The sequence below is a fragment of the Bufo gargarizans genome, chromosome 1, assembly GCF_014858855.1.
Source record: "Bufo gargarizans isolate SCDJY-AF-19 chromosome 1, ASM1485885v1, whole genome shotgun sequence".
Lineage (NCBI taxonomy): Eukaryota > Metazoa > Chordata > Amphibia > Anura > Bufonidae > Bufo > Bufo gargarizans.
The window spans coordinates 509,013,836-509,031,830 of NC_058080.1; the positions used below are offsets into that span (position 1 = coordinate 509,013,836).

General features: G+C 41.6%; 1 protein-coding gene across 1 annotated transcript in view; it reads right to left on the reverse strand.

Annotated features, from left to right (window-relative positions):
• The window catches only part of CABP7 (calcium binding protein 7), a 93,031-nt gene that overhangs the window by 11,825 nt on the left and 63,211 nt on the right, over positions 1-17,995 (reverse strand). The window contains exon 3 of the mRNA XM_044288531.1: positions 16,875-16,987. Within this exon, the coding sequence (XP_044144466.1) occupies positions 16,875-16,987 (113 nt within the window). The remainder of the gene's footprint in view (positions 1-16,874; positions 16,988-17,995) is intronic.

Here is a 17,995-nt window from a genome sequence, read left to right on the forward strand (position 1 = left end):
AGAGTTTGCAGAGAGATGACTTAATAAGCGAGAGTAGATAAGACGTTTAAGGAGTTTAGAGATGAAGGGGAGGTTAAAAACAGGTCGGTAGTTAGCAGCACAGGACGGGTCAAGAGAGGTTTTTTTTTTTGTAGTGGGGTTATAACAGAGTGTTTGAAAGAGGATGGAAAGATACCAGAAGAGAGAGAGAGGTTAAAAATCATAGTTAGGTGAGTAATGACAGCTGGGGAGAGGGACTGGAGGAGGTGTGAGGGAACAAGATCACTACAGAATTAACACTGCTAATGACTGCAAGATTTCCAATTAGACAAGGGGATGTGGCAGCAACTAAGGCTACTTTTTGCACCTTCAATGTGAAATTCCAGCATGGCCTTTCCGTCAGACAAGCAGAGGATCGCTGGACACAAACCACAACATGCAGTGGTTTTGTGTCCGACAGCACTTTACAAAGCGCTGGTGCGGCCTCATCTGTAATACGCAGTCCAGTTCTGGGCACCAGTACATAGAAAGAATGCACTGCAGCTGGAAAAAGTACAGAGGAGAGTAACTAAAATGACAAGAGACATGGAGGGTCTTAGTTATGAAGAAAGATTAAAAGAATTGAATTTATTTAGTCTTGAGATAAGACGTCTAAGGGGGGACATGATTAACCTGTTCAAGTATATAAATGGGGCCTACAAAAAAATACGGCGAAAAACTGTCCCATGTAAAATGCCCTCAAAAGACAAGGGGGCACTGCCTCTGACTGAAGAAGAAAAAGTTCAGTCTCCAGAAGCGTCAAAGCTTCTTTACTGTAAGAACTGTGAATCTGTGGAATAGACTTCCTCAGGACGTGGTCACAGCAGGAACAGTGGACAGTTTCAAAAAGGGTTTAGACGAATTCTTAAAAGTAAAAAACATAAATGCTTATGAAAACGTGTAGAAATCTGAATCTCACTTCCTTCTGGGATTCGCGTCCCCACCTATCCCTTGGTTGAACTTGATGGCCGTTTGTCTTTTCTTTTTTCAACCGTATTAACTATGTAACTGAGACTGTTCTCTGGTTGCCTGACATAATGCGTACGGATCTCTGCTGGACCCCGTTATACTTAATGGGGCCGGTGGACATTCTGTCCGCATCTGGCAGCGCTGGATCAGAAGAATTCCGGCAGGCTGTAATCTGAATTTAAACCGGAGATGTGAAAGTAGCCAAATAATCTTTCAGTCGGGCAGATGTGTCTGATCCATGGAAAACAAATGATGTATCACTGCACACTATTACATGCAATTTATCAAATTTAAAAGATTATACGAATATTCAGAAATTCAGACAATCGTCACTTCATCCAATAGGCCCTTAAGAAACAGCAAAGCATTCACCCCACTCTAAAGTTAATAAGGTTTACCCACTTTGGGTATGGCAAAGTTTAGACAATTAAAATGTCTCTAATGATGCACTTGTGGATGTTCTAGTAGCATAATTATAATAGATAACAATAAGCTCTGTCATCTAGTTGAAGCAAGCAGCAAGCGAAACAAAGTTAAAGACACAGTAATCTTATTTTCTTAAGTTATTAAAATTGTTATAAAGAAAATAAATGTGTAAAAGCATCTGTCCTCATGCAGATGGATATCAAAGTCATCTTTGATTATGCATCTTGTAACATAGATCAACAGATGCTATAATTGCTACTCTCATTTCATCACCATGAAGAAGTACCTTATGTGATGCTTTAAAGTAGATTATTTAGCTGTAGCTTCAAACAACATATACAAATGCAATGGTGAGGGTTCCATATGAATTTGGGTCTGGCATTTTTCTACCTGTAAAAAATGCCAGAGTAAGCTCTGGTGCTTTTTTCTTGCCACCTTGAATTTTTGGGCACTTTTTGCACACAAGGGGAGGGGTAATTTATCAAAGACCAACAAGTCAAAGATAGGTTTGCTGCCACTGAGCATCATTTGTTGAAGGAAATCCATGGAGCAAACATCAAATTAATTGTAGAAAAAGCTATCTCCAATTCCATCCAAAGCTTCTTGAATCTGTTATGTGTTTTATCAAGCAACCGTGCAAGAACAGCTGCCTTTTGATAAATCTGAAAGTCAGGTAGCCCAGTCCTGCCAATCAAAGGGTCCATTCACACGTCCGCAACTGTATTTTGAGGACATGTGAATGGACCCTTAGTCAATTCTGTCTTCTCGAGCCTATGCCTACTTGTACACCAAATAAATTTGGTAAGAGAGTGCTGTAGATCAAAATGGAATGGCTTTAGACCAAATATAAAAATCTTTGTAAGTCCAAACCAAGAGATCAATCTATTCCTATCCTTCTGTAAATCCTTCAATGCTCCAATGTCCTCTTCTGCAGTGGGAGATAATACAGAGGAAAAAGTTGGTGTAACTGAGTTGGTATCTGCACTCCAAGATACCCTAACTGCCTGCCACCTGAATGCAAAACTGTCAGAGAACTAACCTCCTGATCCGACAAAAAAAAAAAATAAGGCCCAAGTTTTTGTCAAAGTGACTCTGAAATTGTTGAGATACCTGAAACTTTTAAACTCTCTTAAGATGGAAGGGAAAGATGTAACAGGGGAAGAGACATAAAAAAAGCATATCATTCACATAAAGGGTCAATTTATGGCAGGAATGCCCAACCTCCACTCCCGATACATCTGAATTATTGTGCAGCGCCACCGCCAGATATTCCATAAAAATTACATATAATAGTAGGGACAACAGAAAGCCCTGCCGGGTACCATTTCTGATAGCAAATTACTCTGAAAGAATACTAATAACTCTAATCCCTGCCATACGTACAGAATATAAGGCTACGACACGATCTATAAAAAGCAGACCCAGACCAAGTTGGTGAAGAGATGCACCCAAAACCCTCCAATGTAAACTATCAAACACTTTCTCAGTGTGTATTATCAGGAGACACATAGAAACCAGCTATCCATGTGCTTTCCACATCTTTATGTCCTTTCTGCAAAAAGATAAAACATGGCCTATATTTGGCTGCAAAATGTGGACCACAGACCTAAGTCAATAGGTCCACAGAAAAAATGGATGCAACGTGGACATCACACAGACATCATCTATATTACTGCGAAATACATACAATTGTGTGCATGAGGCCCTAGTGAGTAATATGGAGCATAACTTAATGTCGTTATTTATTAGGGAAATGGGTGATGGTTACCACACACCAACACAACTTTATTACGTCTGGGCAGGATCATGTGCCTCCATAGCTTGTTTGGGAAAGAAACAAAAAGGAGATAAAGAATTGATTTTTGAAAGTAAGGCCAAAAGCTTGAAGAGGACCTTTCATCTGGCAAAACATTGTGAACTAAGTGTCATGATCTGTACAGCGGCACCCAGGGATCTCACTGCACTTACTATTATCCCTGGGCGCCGCTCCGTTCTGCCGCTATGCCCTCCAGTATCTTCGGTCACTTGGTTATAGTAGGAGGAGACTGTCCTTGTTCTCCTGGGCGTCTCCTTCTCCCAGGCTGTAGCGCTGGCCAATCGCAGCGCAGAACTCACAGCCTGGGAGAAAAAAACCTCCCAGGCTGTGAGCTCTGCGCTGCGATTGGCCAGCACTACAGCTTGGGAGAAGACGACGCCCAGGAAAACAAGGACAGTCTCCTCCTACTATAACCAAATGACTGAACATACCGGAGGGCATAGCGGCAGAACGGAGCGGCGCCCAGGGATAATAGTAAGTGCAGTGAGATCCCTGGGTGCCGCTGTACAGATCATGACACTTAGTTCACAATGTTTTGCCAAAGGTCCTCTTTAAGCTTAAATATCTTATATTTGGACTCTTTTCACATTTAAGAGAGGAAAGAGGACATTTCAGCAATATAATCTTAACATCAAAATCAGCCTCTGAGAGGTTCTGAAATTGTCCCTTACTGCTATAGAAGAACTCATAGAAACCTTTGAAAGATTTGGCCATCTGTCAGGGTTTATGAACCTCAGCACTCTCAGAGTTCTTAGGAAAAGCTATATGTGTAGGAGAGTTCTATGGATGCAGCAATCTAGCTTAAGAATTTCCACACTTGTTCGAGAATTTGTATAAGTGCAACTTTTCCATCTGCCAATGAGTCTACTGATTAATAATGTTTTTGAGTTTTTCACAGCGCAGCATGAGGTCAGTCAAAGTCTGGGAGACAGAAGTCTCCTTATGATCTCTTTCCAGCTATGCAAATTTAAAGGGGATGGCCACTTACTCGTTACTGTTGACCACTTACTCGTTACTGTTGACCAATACTGTTGTGAGATTATTCTATGGCACTTACTAATATAGACTATATTGAAATTCTCTCCCATTTTCTATATTTCATATGGTGTTCCCTCTTGTTTTCCAAGTTGTTTGTTCTGTCCACAAAGAGATCTTGTCCATAAAATGGCTGCTGATGGAGGGTCATGTGCAAATTCCTTCCAAGTGATGTCTCCTCCATTCAAATACACTGTATCTGCCATCTGTACTTCACTGTTGGAAGTTTAGTGCAAGTGCAGTGTGTTTGAATATTGAAGACTGATGTGTCTGGTCCATCAGCAGCCACTTTACGGACAAGACCTCTGTATGGACAGCACAGGAGATTTGCCTAACAAGGGAACATGGCTTATGAAACGTAGATGCCCCAACTCATTTATAATTTTCTACACCTGTTTTAGGCGCAGAAAATTATCTAAATCTAGATTTAGGCCAGCGTTGATGCACCTATGTTATGTAAAGGCCAGCACCTCTACATAACTTAGGCACATCAAGGGCCAGCGCAGGGGTATTAAGGGGTATTAAGTCTAAAATGTTGGTCTTAATAAATGACCCCATAAGTCTTTTAAAAAGACTTAATTCAGGAGACATTTCTATTTCCTTTGCTTTAGTCCCGACAGACACAAAGCCTTACACAGGTAAGTGATCTGACAAATAGCTATATCCTATAATTGCAGTTGAGTAACAAGTCAAAGCATATTGGAATATAAAGAACATGTCCAGGCTGCCAGGGAAGGACTCCTCACCAAGTTAAAATGCCCTCTCACCAAAAATACCCCTTTAACAAAAAAGTCCACCTTCAATAAAATATCTTTTAAGGTCTTACCTCGATCAACATTCGGTAAATAATTATTACCAACTGTATATATCTTAGAATGAACCAAGATCTTAAAAAAATAAAATAAAATGTCTCTGGCCAATCACAGCAGAGACTGTCACAGCCAGGGAGAAAAAAAAACTAACGTTCTCCATGGTTGTGACGCTCTCCACTGCGATTGGCCATCTTACAGCTAGGGAGGAGGAGACACCGCTTAAGGGCCCATTTACACGTCTGCAGTGTTATACGGATCTGCAAAACACTGGGCCGGCACCTTAATAGAAATGCCTATTCTTTTCCGCAGCTTTTCCGGACCGGAAGTTGGGGCAGCGAACCGGAAATGAGAATGCGGACAGCACACTGTGTGCTGTCCGCATCTTTTCCGTCCCCATTGAAAATTAATGGATCCGCACCCAAAGTGCAGACGTGTGAATGGACTCTTAGATGAGAAACACGGTATATGGAAGAGAGTGATGCAAAGCAACTGACACGCCCTTGGATTCAGATTCAGGGTTAGTTCTAGGTAGCCAATAATTATAGTACCTGGTACGTATCACTTGGAAATGGATGGCTTTCATATATGTTTTCTGCAACAACATGGGGGGGGGGGGGGGTTATCTAAACTGGTGTAAAGGAAAACTGAAAGTCCACCTTTCATTTTCCAAAGGAGTTCTGAAAAAAGAAAGGTGAAATCTGATTGGTTGTTGTGGGCAACTAAGCTAGTTTTCCATTACACCAGTTTTGATAAATCTCCTCCATCATGTGTACCCTCTCTATATGTACATAGTAACCAATCTGAGCCTTTTATGTACAATAAACCCTCAAACATTCAAGGAACCAATTTTATAGAAGGTCCTGCCACTTTTGGAAATCAGCGATCAATAAAAAGGGAAGAAAGTATGAAAGGAGACAGAATAATATGGAGTAAAGGTTAAAAAGAAGGAAAGAAACTGTTGTAAACAGTAGCAAAGAAAAAGAAAGTAGAGAGAGCAGAAAAATGTAAAAGAAAAAGCTGTGAACTCTCACTCAACAACTCCACACAAACTAACCTACACAGCAAAGCTTATCTAAAACACAATGCCGACAGGCAATGACCCAAAGCAGGAAAGAGCTTTCTACAGCAAAGAAAGAAGCTTGTCACACTGCATTAATTGATATAAAAAAATAATAAACCCTCAAATGTATAACATATAGTAATGAGAGAAGATCATAGATAAAAAGTACCTAGCTACTTTAGTTAAAAAGAGAAAAGGGTACAGGACCCAAAAAGGGAACTATTATGTTGGAGCTATGAGAATAAAAAAAGAAAAATAGATAAAGAAAAGAAGGTAAAAATAGTAGTCATACTGAAAACTGTGATAACTAGCACCCATGAATCAAAGCCCTTAAAGGGAACCTGTCACAAGTTTTATGGTGTCCTAACTAAGGGCAACATAAATAACTGACTGATTCTCTTAGCAAAATGCTGGGTCACTTTCTTTAATTGACCCAGTCAATCTGCCAACATCTTGTATTGAAAAGCTCCAGCTGATAATGATGAGTCATAAATATTTATGAGCTCCTGACTCTCCCCGCCCACCTGCTGCTGAATGACAGTTTTTTTCCATGTGAATCAGCAGCAGGTGGGCAGGGGAGTGGCTATAGCTCTGAATTAAATATACGCTGGACTCAATGACATCACGCTGGACTCAAATCAGCTCATTAGCATGCGACATCTTTGTGTGTATATTATGAGGTAACCATCTGTCACACCAGTAAGTAAATACATCTAAGGCACTTTTTTGTAGTTAATGATTGTATATAATTAGTTAGATTATAATCAAATATCCACATGACAGGTTCCCTTTAAGTACACTTACTCATATAAATGGCAGGAAATCCTAAGAACAAAAAAACTAAGGCCACGTTCGCATCTCTGTTAAGATATTACTGCTGCCTGATCTGGCACAAATGCCAGCTGTCGGATCAAAATCCGCTGCATGTAATGGTTTTTGTCTGGTCAAAACCTGGAATTTATGCCAGAAAGCAGCCAGATCACCGCCTGATCCCATTATAGTCAATAGGCATCCTGCGGTGAACTGTTGAATCTGGCAATGCTGGATCGAGTAGACTCCGAGGAACAGCCTGCTGGAAATGTTCACCAAAGATGTGAATATGTAATCTAGTCACTCTCCAAATCCTAGTTGGAAAAAAATGTGTCACTTTTTATAGCAACCATCACCAACCAGTCACTCAAGAGCTCCTGAAGGAGCCCTGGATCTTCTTGATTTGCTAGCAGCTATGGAAATTCCAGATTTCATGATCGATTGACACTGTTAAAATGGTGAAACAGCAGACCAATCTGGCAAAGCAACTTAAGCCAGACCCAAAGCATACTGTAAGTCGGGTTTTGGTCCCTTAATTCATGATGCTTCCCATTTTTACAGACCACAAGCTGAAAAAAAAATCCCCATGAATATGGAATCTCTCCTTCTCTTAAGATGTCTAGCAGAGGTTGAACAGCACAACATTGCATCAGGGTAGAACAAGACAAATCCTGTAGGAATGTTAGGTAGGCCCCATCAGGGTCAATAGAGTTCATGTTTCTAATGTTATGCATGATCTCCCCTTTTAAATTATAGAAATGTAGTTGGAAAATAACTTCTATTGGTATCATGATTAATAAGACCAAGAGTCAACCTCCAGATCCTAAGAGGTCAGTCCAAGATGGTACTGAATAGGCCCGGAAACACAACGACCAGGTCAGTTATATTGGTCATTCCAGAGAGGCCTCTAGTTGTAACGTTGTTCCACCTGCTTCTATTTTCGGCATCATCATTTAAATGATGGTACAATATGCTGCTCATGCATGTTGCATTTTATAGATACATCTTCTACCGTAGTAGGCAAAAGTGCCTGACCAGCAGTAACTTCCTAGGCTCTGTTATCCAAAGTCAATGTCAGCTTTAAGGGAGTGTAACTCTTGTTTATAGGCACTTTCTAGCCTTCCCCCAAATTTCTCCATCTCCTGTCTAGTAGACAGGAGCTTAACATGTTCTCTCCAATCACATTCCATATCCTGAAGACTGCAACGATGAAAGCATGCTTAAGCTCTGCTCAGGTGGCGCTAAAACAACATGGCCATGTCCGCATTAGGGGAAGGAAAAGGTAAGGACTTCATCTAGATCGCAGGGCTTACTGCTAGTGCAGCAAGGCTTTGGAAAGACACATCTGGGCACTGTAAACATACAACACTGGCTGATGCAGGGATGAAGGAGGCCTTCTTCAGGGTTGTGGCCTGCTGCTGTTGTGCTTCTGGTCTGCTGGCCTTTACTGGCTTAAGGGCTCTTTCACACCTGTGTTACTGTCTTCCGGCATAGAGTTGTGTCGTCGGGGCTCTATGCCGGAAGAATCCTGACCAGGATTATCCTAATGCATTCTGAATGGAGTGAAATCCGTTCAGGATGCATCAGGATGTCTTCAGTTCCGGAACGGAACGTTTTTTGGCTGGAGAAAATACCGCAGCATGCTGCGCTTTTTGCTCCGGCCAAAAAAACTGAAGACTTGCCGCAAGGCCGGATCCGGAATGAATGCCCATTGAAAGGCATTGATCCGGATCCGGCCTTAAGCTAAACGTCGTTTCGGCGCATTGCCGGATACGACGTTTAGCTTTTTTAGAGTGGTTACCATGGCTGCCGGGACGCTAAAGTCCTGGCAGCCATGGTAAAGTGTAGCGGGGAGCGGGGGAGCAGCATACTTACCATCCGTGCGGCTCCCGGGGCGCTCCAGAGTGACGTCAGGGCGCCCCAGGCGCATGGATGACGTGATCGCATGGCACGTCATCCATGCGCATGGGGCGCTCTGACGTCATTCTGGAGCGCCCCGGGAGACGCGCGGACTGTAAGTATACCGCTCCCCCGCTCCCCGCTCCTACTATGGCAACCAGGACTTTAATAGCGTCCTGGGTGCCATAGTAACACTGAAAGCATTTTGAAGACGGATCCGTCTTCAAATGCTTTCAGTACACTTGCGTTTTTCCGGATCCGGCGTGTAATTCCGGCAAGTGGAGTACACGCCGGATCCGGACAACGCAAGTGTGAAAGAGGCCTTAGTTCACTTCCTCCTCTACACTGTTGGATTTTTCCGGCAGTGTAGAAACAAGCTGTATATCTTAAGAAAGAAGCTTTGTGGCTGGAAATATATTATGGTGCATGCCAGGGTGTAGATAAAAGGTTCATGGGCCCTGGTGCAAGAATTCAGCTTGGGCCCATACTTGGAAAACATTACATACAGAGCTACAAAACATACAGGGTAATACAGCGCCACGTACCTCTTGCCTCCAGTGACATCTCCTCTGATGTAGATGTTTTCTTTCCTCATTTACTTTATTCGGACCAGACTGCCATTGAGATTTCTTTTAGTTATCTCTTTTCTCTGCAGAGTTTGACAAACAGATATCTTAATTTCCGACTTTTCTATCATCCTCCCCACCTTCTCAACACCCCAATACTGAGGTCTCTGTGCTCCCCAATACTACAGAAACAGATAATCCCCCTGAAAATACTAGTACCACACAAAAAGTGACCCTTCAATAATTTTTGGCACACAGTGTCCTAAAAAATGACTGTGCCCAGCAAATAGTGTCCCTGACACTAATATTGTAAACATAACATCTCCAAAAATAATTGCGCAAAGCTGATACTGTGCCACGGTGCGCCCCACAGTAATAGTGCTCCCCAAAGTCCCACCGATAGAAATAATTATCCCTTATACTCTCCAAGCTCTCGTTCCAGTGGGTCCTCACAACTTTTTAAATAAGAGCCGACATCGGACTGAATTTAAATGAGAAAACAAAACCTTCATGTTAAACCCCCTATATCAGACTTCAGATCAGACATCCTTTAGACCTCCATGTCTGACCCCCATATCAGACCTCAGATCAGACCTCCATGTGAGACCCCTATATCAGACATCAGATCAGACCCCACTTAGACCTCAGATCAGGACCCCATGTCAAAACCCCCTATATCAAACCTCAGATCAGACCCCCATTAGACCTCCATGTCATGCCCCCAGTATCAACACTCAGATCAGACCTTAAAATAAATAAAGTAACTTACCTCTCCTGCTCAACCGCTCCTTTCCCAGCATTCTTCTTATAACGATGCATTGCATCTTATAAAGCAAAAAATTTGGTAATTGCCAGTGCACCACTGGCAAAGCGCCCGGGCTCACCTGCGACCGCTGCGACCCCTATGGCTATGCCACTGATTCACATAATGGATTGAATCCACACTGATTTTAAAACAAGTTTTTTTGTGCAATTTTTACGTGCATTTATTGGGGGTGTATACTTCAATGCAAATCTGCATATATGCTTTGTAGTTTTTGGCACGGATCCACAAAACAAAAATGTGCACGGTACGAAGCATTTATTTTTATTTTTACCTCTTTCCAATAATTTCAATGGGAGATTCAGCCCAGATTCCGCACCAGCACAGGCTTACTGTTTCTTTTTTCCTTGCTTTTTTCCACATGGAAAAAAAGCAAGTGCTCTCCCCACTGAAATTTAAGCTGTTGGGGATGATTTTTGGCACAGATTCCATGTGGAAAAACACGCCAAACTCAGCAGCAAAAAAACTCAATGTTAAGGGGGCACACGGTGAAGCTTCTCTTCCTATTTGTACGTACTCATCATTTTGTTTTTTATCATACAGTAGATTTAACTAGTTTCTGGAGGCATGTGGGCTGTAGAAAATTCTACATTTTGTCCCTATTGGTTAATTCAAAATCCGGAATGTTGCACCTGGTAGTCAGTGACATATTCATTGTCCTTTAACATGAGGCACCTTTAACTTTTTCTACTAGAGCTCCACTGTCTAGAGCAGTGTTTCCCAACCAGCGTGCCTCCAGGTGTTGCAAAACTACAACTCCCAGCATGCCTGCACAGCCAAAGGCTGTCCGGGCATGCTGGGAGTTGTAGTTTTGCAACAGCTGGAGGCACGCTGGTTGGGAAACACTGGTCTAGAGCTTAGTGATGCCTAAGCTTCACCTGTGGATAAACCCAGTATAATATTAAAATGAGCACGAAGGAAGTCTAAAATGCTGCTAAATCAGAGACTGCTGCAGTATATGATCAGTAATGTCACAATTCCCCCTCCTGCTGTGCTTCAGCAACCACTGAGATGTGCCTTACTGTACTGTACAGTTTGAGATGCACTCAATTACATGATGGTCAGTGGTACATTATTATTATTACAATCTACAAAGGAATGGAGAAAGACACAGTAAGGTGAGGGTAAAAGCTGCTCATCTAGTTGTATGGGAGCAGCCTGCTTATTGTAGGTGGTACGCTTTCCTGAAGAGGTGGGTTTTTAGGTTACTTTTGAGGGTCTGGATGCTGGTGGAGAGTCTGATGTGCTGGAGTGGCGAATTACAGAGCACGTGAGAAATCTTGTAGATGATTGTGTGAAGAACAAATGAGAGGAGAACATTTAGAATTGGTGTTGGATACGCCAAAGTTATGTAGAGGCCAGTGTCACGTTCGGGTGTGGGAGGGAAACACCACACCGAACATAGGAGGGAAAGGGGTCAGGTTATAAGGCCTGGAAACTAGGGAAAGGAGATGGATACCTCCTAGTAAAACCCTAATCAAAGTCCTGACTAACTACCAGTATGAACAGACCCCAGAGGTAGTTGAGTTCATACACAGGAAAACCTAATGTCCTAACTCCCCCTAAAGCACCCTGGTACTAATGTCAGGACTGAGACAACCTGTTCTTCCAAAAAGAAGGATGAACAGGAATTTGCCTCAGGCCTTAATATAAATGATAGGGAAATGCAACACACAAAATAACCCAAACAAAATACAAAAGGGAAAGAAAACACTTAACTTCAAGTGGCTATGGCAGCACCAGGAACTCAGCCGAGATCCACACACCAGCTACCCACAACTTAAACTGAAGCTATAAACCGTATAGCATAGTGGGAGAAACAACAATAAATAGAGAAGGTTAAATGACCATAATAGCCACACCTGGGGAAAGAAGGTGTGGCAAGAACCAGAAACAACACAGACGTCATTTGATCCAAACAAAAAACATGTCAGATCAAACCAGGTGTTGCCAGTCTCACTGATCTCTTGCCACCTGTCGCGGGAGCATCTGTGACAGCCAGCGCCTCTTCATAACTTCGGCGATCCACCACCAGTGCAGGGGCTAATTAAGGGTCTTAATAAATGTGCCCCATAATTTATTCTAAACCTTGCTACACAATTTTGTATAGATTTGTAAGTTACCTCTCAATTTACCACCACCAGAAATAATGTACATGGAAACAGAAAAAGCATTCATGGAAGGCATCTAAATGTTTTGGGATCTGTATGAAAGCACTTGTCCCAGAACAAATCACTTGTACGAACATAGAAACATAGAATGTGTCGGCAGATAAGAACCATTTGGCCCATCTAGTCTGCCCAATATACTGAATACTATGGATAGCCCCTGGCCCTATCTTATATGAAGGATGGCCTTATGCCTTTCCCATGCATGCTTAAACTCCTTCACTGTATTTGCAGCTACCACCTCTGCAGGAAGGCTATTCCATGCATCCACTACTCTCTCAGTAAAGTAATACTTCCTGATATTACTATTAAACCTTTGCCCCTCTAATTTAAAACTATGTCTTCTTGAAGCAGTTTTTCTTCTTTTAAATATTCTCTCCTCTTTTACCTTGTTGATTCCCTTTATGTATTTGAAAGTTTCTATCATATCCCCTCTGTCTCGTCTTTCTTCCAAGCTATACATGTTAAGGTCCTTTAGTCTTTCCTGGTAAGTTTTATCCTGCAATCCATGTACCAGTTTAGTAGCTCTTCTCTGAACTCTCTCCAAAGTATCAATATCCTTCTCGAGATATGGTCTCCAGTACTGAGCACAATACTCCAAATGAGGTCTCACTAGTGCGCTGTAGAGCGGCATGAGCACCTCCCTCTTTCTACTGGTAATTCCTCTCCCTATACACCCAAGCATTCTGCTAGCATTTCCTGCTGCTCTATGACATTGTCTGCCTACCTTTAAGTCTTCTGAAATAATGACCCCTAAATCCCTTTCCTCAGATACTGAGGTTAGGACTGTATCACTGATTTTATATTCAGCTCTTGGGTTTTTACGCCCCAGGTGCATTATCTTGCACTTATCAACATAAAATTTTAGTTTCCAGATATTTGACCATTCCTCTACTTTTCCTAAATCCTTTTCCATTTGGTGTATCCCTCCAGGAACATCAACCCTGTTACAAATCTTTGTGTCATCAGCAAAAAGACACACCTTACCATCGAGGCCTTCTGCAATTTCGCTGATAAAGATGTTAAACAATATGGGTCCCAGAACAGATCCCTGAGGTACCCCACTGGTAACAAGACCTTGGTCTGAATATACTCCATTGACTACAACCCTCTGTTTCCTGTCCCTCAGCCACTGCCTAATGCATTCAACAATATTGGAGTCCAAGCCCAATGACTGCAATTTATTGATAAGCCTTCTATGTGGGTCAGTATCAAAAGCCTTACTAAAGTCTAGATAAACGATGTCTACTGCCCCTCCTTCATCTATTATTTTAGTCACCCAATCGAAAAAATCTATAAGATTAGTTTGACATGATCTCCCTGAAGTAAACCCATGCTGTTTTTCATCTTTCAATCCATGGGATTTTAGATGTTCCACAATCCTTTCCTTAAGTATGGTTTCCATTAATTTCCCCACAATTAATGTCAGGCTTACTGTCCGATTCCTCCCTACTACCTTTTTTGTGAATGGGCACAACATTTGCTAATTTCCAATCTTCTGGGACGACTCCTGTTGCCAGTGATTTGTTAAATAAATCTGTTAATGGTTTTGCTAGTTCACCACTGAGCTCTTTTAATAGCTTTGGGTGTATCCCATCAGGCCCCTGTGACTTATTTGTATTAATTTTAGACAGCTGACTTAGAACCTCTTCCTCTGTAAAGACACATGCATCAAAAGATTCATAAATCTTCTTTCCTAACTGAGGTCATTTTCCTTTGTAAAAACTGAACAGAAGTATTCATTGAGGCAGTCAGCTAGTTCTTTATCTTCTTTTGTTTTTAATTTGGTAATTCCTTGTTTTAGTTTCCTTTTTTCATTTATGTATCTGAAGAATGCCTTATCACCTTTTTTCCCTGCCTGAGCTAATTTCTCTTCTGCCTGTGCTTTAGAAGCTCTTATAACTTGTTTGGCCTCTCTCTGCCTAATCTTATAAATTTGCCTGTCATCCTCGTTTTGTATCCACATGTAATGTGAATGAATTTGGACACCTCCTGACCAGAGGTCCAAGTATACAATAATTTATTGAAGGTAAGTGAAGAATCACTCAACTTTTTTCAAGAACGCACATAAGAAAAACATAAATTAGAGGAGCTCAAATAACAATACTTGGCTGGTATGTTACTTGTTCAGCAGCACAATTGCATGAAATTATTCTAGCTCACACTAATTCATGATGTACGGTTTTAGCGACACCCCCATTTGGGCTGTCCTGGGCATAAAGTGTTCCCAGGTGGGTTTCGGGCATTCCTGCATGTCCAGTGGTGGGGCTAATTTACCAACAATAATCCTGTTATACAAACAAAGGCACATAGATAAAACAAGCTATCCTATAGGACACTTTGTGTGGATCGATACAGCTACAGCAAACATAGCAGTGGCTGTGGGGCCCAACAACCAAAGGGGCCCATTTCCACTGAGATATAGGGTGCAGTTAGAGATGACTATGAATAATGTAAAGTTGGTCCAGTCCTGTTTTTATTCTGGAGTCGGAGGGTTCCCATTCACTGCAGCATTATTTTTTTGCATTATTCCTGTGCTATGACATTATCCTAGTAGTGGGACATTATAATGCCTGCTGGTGACATGGTGACCTTTCTGTGTGCATTATTCGGTTGCTATGATATTATATTCTTCATTACCCCTGTACTATGACATCACTGTTTGTATAATGTCTGTGGTGTTACATCAACTAGTAGATTATCCCTGTACTATGTCATCACAGTGTGCATTATCCCTGTGCATCAGGGATACCATCATAATTACATGTGTTTCATGTTCTGAACTTGGTCATGGTGGAGTGGGGCCCATTACAAGTTTTGCTATGCGGCTCATGCATTACTTGTTGCACCCATGAGTGCTTTGTTTAGTAGATTGCAAATATATCTACATACCTCACATATGCTAGAAGAGTAGGTTAGTGGAAATGCAAGACATACACTAATGAGGGGACAATGGCATTTGGCTAGAGACAATAAAGTACAATAAAATGTGTAACCATGATAGTACCAGCTGCAAAACACGCCATTATAGATCTTAGTACAACGCACGGTACGGTGGTGTAATTTCGCTTAACTACTGGAGTCTTATGGACTCAAAGTGGAAGCAAGCCCCACTGACTCTTTATGGTAAATGGCGAAGAGACATCCCAGATTTGACGAAGGAGGACTGGGAGGCAGTATTAGAGAAATTCCCGGAAGTAGCGCTCAGTGAGGCCCACAGAGCATCCCAACTATTTATTTTGCATCGAGTCTATAGGACCCTGAGGTTGCTAAAGAGAATGGGATATAGGGTAGACGATCTATGTGCTCGCTGTGGGACACCTAATGCAGATCTTATCCATCTCATGTGGAACTGCCCGCGACTAAGACGATATTGGCTAGATGTAATAGCACTTATTGTGAATATATTTGAGGTCCACCTCTCCCAATAATGGCAGAACTGAAAATTGGAATAGGAAACTGATTGCATGTTATTGGACTGCTTCGCATCCTCCGAAAGTGGCGGAATTGGTGGACCGTGTACACAACTTGGTGAAATTAGAAAGTTTTGTATATCAGAAAAGGGGCAACAATAAGAAATTTGATAAGATATGGTATCTCTGGGCTCATCACTATACTTTAGTATTATAGGGCTGTCTTGCTGTTAGATTACAGAATAATGAGAATAGATAGACTTGACGATTGGGTCTGACAGGGTATGGTGCTGTATTGTATTAAGCTAAGATGTGTCTGTATTCGGCAGGATGCACCTTTTTTCTGTACTACCTCCTCTTTTACTAAACGATTCCAGTCAGATTTTTTCTCCTATCTGTGGAAAATCAGACTTTACTAGCGGAACGCTCCTTTCGAACTGAAATCGTATGCTGCAGGATAATCCTTACATCTCTGAGACCCTAAGAGACTGTATGTTTTGGATATATACCCAGGCCTTGACGGGTTGGCCCTCGGATGCGATGCAGTGCACTATACGCCAAATGGACACCCAAGAAACATGAAGAATGGACTTTATTCATATAACAGTCTATAGGGGGGGGGGGGGGTTTATGGGGGGATTGTGGGGTGGGGGTTGTTTGCCTCTGTAATTTTTTTGAAAACGTTCTAATAAAAAATTATCTGAATCAAAAAAATAAGTTTGTAACCATTCCTTGTTACATGATTGTTAATATGCATCAGTGGTTGGTATGTTCATTTTGAACTAGATAGAATGGCAGCCACTGCACATTCCATGTTCTCCTAACACAGATATCAGGGCACAAATCAGAAGCTTTACTGGATGTGTGATTATTCATCTATTCTCCTTGTGAAAGGGTCATGACATACCATAAGAATTTATTGTACTATGCCTAATAATCTTATTGACAATTTTATCATGACAGCTTCAGGTAAGAAATTGTGATGCTTTGGCTCTTGAGGTTACTTTACTAAGTTTTAGCTCCAGAAGCATAGATTAGTAAAAATTTTGTGCAAAATACCTTCCAAAACACAGTGTCAAAGTCAGCACCACGAAACTTGTCTGGTATCCCAGAAGTTGTGATTTTTGGCCCCAGTAATGTCACAAACTCTTCAAAATCAACCTGGCCATCCCCTGAAAAAAAAAAAAGAAAATACGAGACACATGGCACATATAGCTTAAATAATCACTGCACTTTCACACAATTTTGCATACACAAATAATTAGTACAGATGAATATAAGAAACTTTGTGATATATCTTATTACATAAAAATGCCTTGTTCTCCAGTTATCAGCTCTTCTCCCTTTCCTAAACTATGTTTCTCTCTGAAATATGTAAGAAATCAGACTTGCGAAACCAAGACAGGCTGCTTGCTCACTGAAGGATCAGATTACATTCTATGCAGTTTATAAAGAAGAGAAGAACTGCAGAGAAAAACAAGCAGACAGAAGAGAGAGATAGACATAGACTTCACTATAATGTCCTATATAGTGCTTCTGAGTGAAATAGAGTTAGGAAACAGAATCTCCTGTCTCTATGTGTAGTCTATGGGAAGCAGCTAGTCTCTACCCACTAGCTTAGAGACAACGGAGAATTAGAGATACAGGATTCAAAGAAGACAACTGCTATAATATGCAATATAGTGGTCTATAGTGGTCCTCTGGATAGATCATCAGCATCTGATCGGCGGTGGTCTAAGACCTTGGACCCCCGCCAATCAGCTGCTTGAAAAGGCAGCAGCGCTGGCAGTAATGCCATGGCCCTCTTGCTGTTTTCCACAGGCGCAGTGACATCTCAACTAGTATCACTGGCCTGGGCACAGCTAAGCCCCGTTCACTTCAATGGGGCTTAGCAGTGTCCAGACCCATTTAAAGAAACGGTCCTAAAAAATTATTCTCCGGCCCTTTAGAAAGGTACATGATGTGAATTGTAGTGAAGGTAATCTTCTTATTAGTGACACAGCAACTTATGTGTGGAGAGGAAGTCAGGTAGGCTCCTACAAGAATGAATAGAGAAACTGACTTCCTGTCCACACATAAGTTGGACAAATGAAACAGCTGAGGGATTGGATAATTCACAATTTAATACAATTTACATAATGTAGCTTTCTAATGGACTACAGAATAAACATTTTTGTGGA